This window comes from Erigeron canadensis, chromosome 8 (assembly GCF_010389155.1).
Source record: "Erigeron canadensis isolate Cc75 chromosome 8, C_canadensis_v1, whole genome shotgun sequence".
NCBI lineage: Eukaryota > Viridiplantae > Streptophyta > Magnoliopsida > Asterales > Asteraceae > Erigeron > Erigeron canadensis.
This window is the reverse complement of record NC_057768.1, coordinates 33,812,293-33,820,605: the sequence shown is the minus strand read 5'-3', so window position 1 is coordinate 33,820,605 and position 8,313 is coordinate 33,812,293. Positions and strand designations below refer to the sequence as shown.

Below are 8,313 nucleotides of genomic sequence, written 5' to 3'. Positions count from 1 at the left end.
TTCTACAATATTTATATGTGAAAAAGAAGAAACTATATTTATTTCATTATTTAGATTCAATTTTATAAGGCAAGTATACTCTTTCATTATATTAAAAAAAAAAATTTGCCATGCACATTATTGTTTTCCATCGATCAACTAGCACAAAGTTTATTTTGTATACTAATGCATAAAACAATAATTTTGTCATCATTTCCTTTAATAAAATGTTTACCAAAGTTTCTAACGAAAATTTCATATAGGACCATTTAATGTTTTGATGTTTATGTGAGCTCTTTTAATAATATTAATATTATAATATCATATATAAAACTCTTTTGTTACGTGATTCATAATTTATTTATTTTCCTCTAAGTGAATTTTGAGTAAATTCAGGTTGCACAACTACGAGAAAAGAATGTTTACTATTTCAAATTCTTATGGATTTAGTATTTTAGTTTGAAGGTTTTAATTATGGGGGTGGTTGTTTGTTTGATAAGTTGTAAGATGACCCCTCATATAATATTTAGTTTCATAAACATTGAAGAACGTAAATGTTATGTAGTATTTAGTGTAAATGGGTTTTTCGTTGATATGCAATTGTGTTTTTGCTACAAAAAAGTTTATGGATAGTTTTGTTTCAGTAGAAAGTCATTCTTAAATTTATGTAGCTTTATTTATTTGCATCTAGTAAATTATGTATATTTTGCATCATCTAATTTTCTTTTTTCCGTTTTTATCTAAATTATATTTATGTGTAAACATTATTTCTCATCTTCGTATGTATCTCCAAAACATTTTGGTAATTTGATATATTTATTATATTCATATTTAACATTGTTTTGTTTTTACTAATGTGTTTGCAAAATAGATAATAATCACATTGAACTAATTAAACAAAATATTAGTTATTGTGTGTGTCTACGTCAAAGGGTTTAGATTAACACTAATCTAACAATAAGTTATAATATTTCGCGTATTGCGTGGAGTAAAAGACCTAGTATAATATAAAGGTATAGGTATGTATATATCTTAAATATTACTTTAAATATTGTTATCATCGCTTCAATTCCCAATCATTATTGGCATCCCTATTACATGGAAGTATGGAACACCACAACTCCACAAGCCGAACAAGCAGCTAGATGTAACCTTGTAAAATTAGAATGATCGACTTACTTAAATTAATTTCTCATAGTGCCCCACCCTTAAATTTCAATGTGATATATCATACATCAACATTAAATTTACCAACAAATTCCAGCTACTAATTAATTACATTTGTACATCATCATAAATTCCTAACAATTACATTTCATCAATCATTATATACATACATACATACATACATACATACATGAATGCAAATGTGAAAAGCTAACTAAATGAAGTGGTAATTAAGTTACTTGCAACACTATCATGGATGACCATGAATTATGTTCTCTATGGAAGTTTCATTATCTAAGATTGAAAAGTGAAGAAGGCTATCATGATGATCATGAAGAACAATATCATCTCACAAACCCAACAACATGGCCACGACGTAGGTGGTGGACATGGCGGAAACGGATGGGTAAGAAGCGGTTTAGAGTTCGAGTTTTGGGTTTAAGAAAATTGTTTAGAAGGAAGAGGATGAGGAAGAAATCTAGAGGTTTGAGTGGCATGAAGATTGCATGGAATAAAGCTTTGAAGAAGTTGAAGAAAAATCATCAGGTTTATTTGAATGATTTATTTGGTGGAAATTATCTATTTATGCATGTCATGAATCCTTAAAAATATATTTAATAGTATAGTATGGTTGTAATATACACATTATATTTGCGTCTTTTTTTCTTTTTAAACAGCAGAGTTATTATAGAGTGCTTAACTACAAACGTTTGGTGGATCAATTTGGGTTTGAAAATTATGTATCAAACAATGATTTGGAATGAACAATTAAATCCAATCTATATAACTTATGGTTTTTTATTTTATTTTTATTGTATCCAGTTTAAGATTATTACCATAAATATTCATTCACCTATAAATCTTTGATAAAAAGGAAAAATGTTACAAAACGTCCTTTAACAAGTCATCTAAAGTTTGAGGTCTAAAGCCTAAACCACATTGACAAGAGTTTAAGCTTAAGTAATATTCTTACGTTTACTGTTATAAAAACATTTTTTTGTTAAAACTTCATTATATTGCACTTTCTACAAGATCCAAATGCCTATATATTAGTTATTCTAATTTCCAAATCTAAAGTTATGACAATTTATCAAATATTGCAAAAACTTGCCAAATACAATTTATGGCCAACACAAGTACAAAGCCACAGAAACCAAAAAAGAGAAAAGCAAAACCAGTGCCAAGTCAAAAACTATAACCAAGTGCCAGGTCATCAAAAATAACAAGCCTTATGTGGCCCTATACAGAGAATTACAAAAAGAATTCCATCGGCTTGAAAAAAGTTATGCGAACCAATCATCCCCTAAAGTACACGGCACAACCAGAATGATGCTGGTTAAGACTTGGCTCTGGTTGCTCAACCCGGCATCTGCGGCTCTGGTCTGATCTTGGCAGTTGGCATCATGAGCAGTTCTACCTAAAACCATGGCCGGCCAAACATAAAAAAAATGCCCACGGAATTTGAGCAAGAAAGAACACAATTATGCAATTCAATAGAAACCTCAAAGTTTCATCTTTACTCGGAAGTTGCTTTCCGAGATTCATGACAGAATATAACTTATTTACAAACTAAAACATCTAAATAGCATTTACGCCCTATTGGGATTAGTAAAGCTTAATCCTCGTTTTTACTTGAACCCGACATATAGGGCACAGCTGGAGATCTTTGCCACATTCACAACATGTCTGCAAAAAAGCACATAACATCAAAACGATAATCCAAGACCTACTTCAGCATACTAGAGATGGCAATTTTCAACCAATTTACTTATGAATGATTGATTCGGGTGTTTCATCTCTAACGAATCAAATAGAAAATGTAACTTAAAAAAGAATAGGTCAAACAAGTATAACTTAAAACATTTTCTCGAAAATTATAGAATCATTTAAACAATACAACTTTGTATCATATATTACATGCATATTTATTAGAAAAATATTGTAGCAAAAGGGGGAAAGAAGTGTTGGGTCAAGCTCTAACCCGCCCATTCTCAACAATTACCAAATTGACCCATAGTCAAACCACCTGAAATAGATATTCTGCGACCTCTACAAGTGCAAGCAGGGTATATAACAATGAGTAAATCACGTATATAAATTTTATAATTTGTACCTGGTGCCCACAGCCAAAGGCCATATCCTTTGGGTTTGTTATGCAGATTGGGCAAAGCTGCCAAAAATCAATAAAAAGAGATTTAGAGCATACAATAATATGGTTACATGAAGTCAACGGGTTCATTAAACTAGCAATAGTCGAGCATTTTAAAAAAACAATACTTACTTGGTTATCAGAAGTGGAACCTCCGGGGTAACTTGTGTTGGTCGCAGTTGAGTTTGCTTGAAACACAGGTGCAGATGGGTTAAAGCTAGTAGTTTGTGATGGTTTTGATTCAAAACCCACTTTTGATGCACGTGAAGCCGAGCCATAAGAAGGGGGAGGAAGAGATATCCGATCTATGCCTTTCCCTCTACTAGTCCTGATTGGTTAAAGGCATAGATTGATTAAAAGGCTAAGTTGTTTCTAACAAGTATAGCTGGAAATAACGAGTCATTTTACTTGGTCAAAGGGGACAAACAAGTTGAAGGCATCAAGTATCGTTTACAGCCCGCTAAATCTCTTTTTTTAGATTAAAAAGAGATTAGTATTTTAAGAATATATTCTTGTAATCATATTAAACACAATAAAATTTTATCAAATAAAGCAAAAAGTGGAAATATTTGTACGCTCTGTTTTTAACCCATACTAAAACCTACCCATTTTGACTTGTTAGCCAACCTACCCGTTTTGCCACCTCTAACTGGAAGTATGAGAAATACAAGGGCTAAAATCATCGTTTTAATATAATTGGAAGGTTACCCTAAAATATTAAGCTCTAAAGTTGCTTTGTACTGTGAGGGTATTTCCATCAATGCTGAAAGAGCAAACTCTGCTTCCTTCCTAGACCGATCAATGTTCTTTGACATTATCTCTGTAAAGTTCACAAACTACAAAGGAAAATACAAGCAGCTCAGTGGTTAAAATCAACACTTAGCAAAAGGCTATATAGCTAATGCATTAATTACACTTGCTAAAACTTGCCTGAAAATTATCAAAAGCTCGAGCAGGGATATTATCATCAAATTCCCTCATCATATCCCACGGTCCATCTCCAACCCCGACTAGAATAATTGACAGTGGATACTCACTAAAAAATAAGTCGATAGACATTTAAAAGTGCTGATGAAAATCATAGAGTAATTGCCAAATTGGATGGCCTAGAACAGTACCTGGCTTTCACAATTGCCTCAACGGTTTTCCTTTCCTGCTGACTTAGCTGGCCACGTTCAGTGTCAACGCTTCTGGTGACCTGTGACATCCATAACAGCAGTGTTTCATAATAAAAAATGAAAACCTAAAACAGCGGCAATTTCGACGCTTTAAGAATGAGCTGATTTGATCAGTTGGGTTATGTTTTCTCAAACAGGTCAAATCAAAAACTTTATTTGGAGAATGGAAATGAGTATCAGACAGGTTGCGGCTTGTAAGTCGTCAAAATCTCCTTTTTGCATGTAACCACGTAGATCGTTTTTATTCAAGGCTTTCACATGATTATAGTAATGATTAAGTTTCTAAATATGCACAAGAAAGAAGTATCTGCAGGTCAACACAAACCGAGTTGATCTGATTTGACCTGTACTGTAACCACGTTTTAACCAAAAAGCGCTTTGACCCATTACCCACACAGTGACACAACCCACCTGCCCGCCCATCTTGCCACCTCTAACCATTATTCAAGTACTCAGAACAATGATTTCTTAGACAAAAATTGCTTCTCGAGAAAAAATCAAGTTAATATGAGCATTTAGATTACCTGCCCATCGGCTATTATCAATAAAACGTGATACTGACCGCCACTTTGCTCAACAATTGTGATGGCCATTTCGATAACTGGGGCAAACGAGGTAGGTCCTGCATAGAGTAGAAAAGAATGAGATAACGAACCTTTAGAAAAGTAAAATAAACTGATAAAACAAACTTGTTACCTGCAAGCCGTAGTTGAGGTACTAATTCCCTGTATCGTGTCAAAACCTCCTCAAATCCGTCACAAAATTTGCCATGCGGAAGGAAACTAAAGACTTCTTGATCATGTGTTGAAGCTGCCAAATTACAACCTTATATAATAATCATATTCAAAACAAAACTCAAGCAAACCTTGTGTCAGATTGTAATGTTTACCGTCTCCGAACCCAAAACAAGGAATTAAGTTATCCTCGTCAAAGGAAGCTAGAGTCCTCCCAATTATCGAGATCGCCTCTTCATAAGGGTTCCTTTCATTTCCAATGTGATGCAAGCTCCGCCGATTAAATGACCTTGCACCTAGCGATAAAAACATCAAACAGCTAAGAACTAAGATTGCAAGTTAAGGCAGGTTGAGTAACGGGTCAAAAAAGGTAAATGTGGTACGGATCTTGCAGCTAACGTTAAAAATGTTAAAATTCAAAACCTATGTTACAAACTACAGGCTGCAAGATGGGTTGATTAGCCAGATTGGGTAGCAAGTCAAAACAGGTAGATTTTGTTGTGTCAGGTTGACTTACATTACATTGACCCCAAACACTATTTTCCAAAAGATACTTTTTTATTAGTATAAAATTAGAAAGCAAGAGCAGAAAATATCTTTAATAGAAAGTACACTATTTCAAATCATATAAATAGTTTGAATAGATTTATGGTGTTAAATTATAAGAGAACACTTTGGGCAACTTCAATCTACTTAACCCTTTTCTTTAACGAAACAACACATTACCCACATCAACCCATCCGTAAGTAAATGGCTCCAAATTGCCACTCTGTTAACAATTATCTAAGACTGATACTGAACCAAACCTGTCCACTCATTGCTTTTGGTAAAATCTACACCAACAATCAAATTTGACGACTCCAAACCCGCACGTGCTAGGGCATCAGTAACCTGGAAATTTAAAGAAAACATAAGGAATTCAACTATGTATCGCGGCAAACAAACAAGAATCAAACAAGCAGTCCTATGTTATAAGTGATACAATTTGTATAATTCTTACAAATATGATACTGAGTAGTCTCTTTTTTTCTCTCGCTAAAAAAACACTAGCAAACGAGCTGCAATTCAACAATGGACATAAAACATGTAGGTCATAGGGTTACCTGGTTTAAGTTTTCGTAATTATCATCAATTCTTGTATATTTACTCTCGAGCTTTTTCTTAGTGGCTGGAGCCTGATCAGGGTAGCTTTGACATGGAGAAAGGGAAGCATACGGTTGGCTCACAGAATGTTGCTGATAACCATATGAATTTGAGGCTGGGCCAAGTGATGCATACCTACTTGAAACCGACCTCTTTGAACTTTTTCCACCCATCTAGAAAATGCAATAAAACTCTGTCAAAATTAAGAACTACTTGATTAAATAAATTAACAGATTAGAATCACAAGCTTATCATTAGTAGCAAACCTAATGTATATAATGGTTAATGAAGTAAAAGGGGGTGTTTGGGTGAGCATTTGTTTCAAAGCGACTAATGTGACTCGAAGAATCAGAATAAAGTAAAAATCAGTGGATTATAGCTTAGGATAGTTGGGTAGATTTACATTTATCCCAGTAATCACTTTTTTTATAGATACTGTTTACAAAATATGATTATACATTATCACTGAACAGTCAGAAACATATATATTCATATGCACTTGATTTCGTAAACTAATCAGCATCTGCATAAATGCATTGTTAAGAAAACCATCATTTGCAAAAATGCCTAATTTTGGTTGAATCAAGGATATACAAATGATTGAAGAAAGCCCAAAGAAAGTATACACACATAATCAAAAAGGTTCATTCTTGCAAAACGTTGACGTCGTTACTCTTATTCATATTCACAAAATGCATATGTTTGCAATGAAAAGCAAGTCATTCTTATAAAGTTACATACATATTCTTTATATTTATCATATATACATAAATACATGAGAAAAACCAACATGCTGCTAGAAGCATTGAAGAAGCATGCTTCCCCCTCACACCCCCACCCCTACTACCAGTTAACCCCCAAATACATTATATATATACATACATAAAAAAGGTAATTTTACACTATGAACTCTTAATAAACTACACAATTCACCAACATAAAAGTATAAAACTATACATATACAATGCTACATTTTCACTACAAATTGTCAAACAAGCTATTCAATATTCCAATTTCAGTTTACAAGTCAACAAGATCTGCATTATAAGTCAAAGTAAAAGCTAGCATTTCTTGATTGCTGAAAAACAAAGCAAACTTTAAAATAATAATAATGCAATGATTCCATTGTTTCATACATTGTAACTTTTGAACTAAATTTAACAAACCCATATCATAAATTGCTAGATAGAGCAAGAATTTACCGAATTTACCCTATATGAAGAAGTTGAAAGGGATATGAAAAGGGGTGCTTTTTCTATGAGAAAGATTGATAAAGATAAAAAGGATAAAACAGAATGTGGAATGGATTGAGTGGGAATATATTTCGGGAAGGTCCCTAGTCCCTATATACGTGTGTATATTTATAAGGGCTCCAGTGCTGCATGTCTTTGAGCTGTCACATCATATCCTTACAAATCTTTATACATTTTTACAAATCATTTAAATCTTATAACTTTATCTCCAGCCATACAAACATGCTTACATATCCTTAGGTAAGGGCATCCTTCAAAAAATCCTTAATTTTAAATAAGTTTCAACGTCAAAAGATATCCAAAAGCACCACGAGATAACCTAATGTATGTATCTATCTTTAGGTGTGACACTGGTTCAGTAACCATTATCATCACTATGACAACTAGTGTTTGCCTTATCAAATACTATTATTACACTTTCTAAAAAAACAAAAATGTCTAAATTTAGAGAAAAATTAAGAGTCAAAATTTAATCATGCAAAATTAAAATTTTAATGGCTATTGATTTTTTAGGATGCTTTGAGTTAAAACTTTTGTTTATTAGATAGTTTGAGGTTTGTCTAGTGGCTTTAGTCCAGTGTGAGGTGTGGTAGGGCCCTCAAACGATGTTGCGGGGTTTTATTTTCATCACGGGTTTTTCTCAATTAATTGGTTTTTCTCATGAAAGTATTAGGTATATGATCGAGTTGAAGTCACTCATAGTAAAAAAA

General features: G+C 33.0%; 1 protein-coding gene across 2 annotated transcripts; it reads right to left on the bottom strand.

Annotated features, from left to right (window-relative positions):
* Positions 1-2,606: 2,606 nt before the first annotated feature.
* Positions 2,607-7,653, bottom strand: LOC122578105 (E3 ubiquitin-protein ligase RGLG2-like). Of its 2 annotated transcripts, none has more exons than XM_043749984.1 (12): positions 7,553-7,653; positions 6,311-6,523; positions 6,014-6,098; positions 5,363-5,503; positions 5,170-5,283; positions 4,998-5,095; positions 4,414-4,493; positions 4,226-4,331; positions 4,004-4,131; positions 3,428-3,623; positions 3,260-3,316; positions 2,607-2,832 (listed from the first exon to the last, which is right to left on the bottom strand). In XM_043749984.1, the coding sequence occupies exons 2-12, from the start codon at positions 6,521-6,523 to the stop codon at positions 2,752-2,754; spliced, it is 1,299 nt and encodes a 432-aa protein (XP_043605919.1). In that variant the 5' UTR covers positions 7,553-7,653; the 3' UTR covers positions 2,607-2,751. The 2 variants fall into 2 exon arrangements, with proteins under 2 accessions (XP_043605919.1, XP_043605920.1); XM_043749985.1 differs by lacking the exon at positions 7,553-7,653 and adding an exon at positions 7,487-7,512.
* Between the last annotated feature and the right edge of the window lie 660 nt (positions 7,654-8,313).

What these genes read in the sequence shown, in the direction of transcription:
- LOC122578105 (XM_043749984.1), bottom strand. Translation starts at nt 6,523, where the DNA reads ATGGGTGGAAAAAGTTCAAAGAGGTCGGTTTCAAGTAGGTATGCATCA. An exon ending in TGATAATAGCCGATGGGCAG is followed by an intron (nt 4,494 to 4,997) that starts GTAATCTAAATG and finishes TGGATGTCACAG; the next exon opens with GTCACCAGAAGCGTTGACAC. An exon ending in GAGGCAATTGTGAAAGCCAG is followed by an intron (nt 4,332 to 4,413) that starts GTACTGTTCTAG and finishes CTTATTTTTTAG; the next exon opens with TGAGTATCCACTGTCAATTA.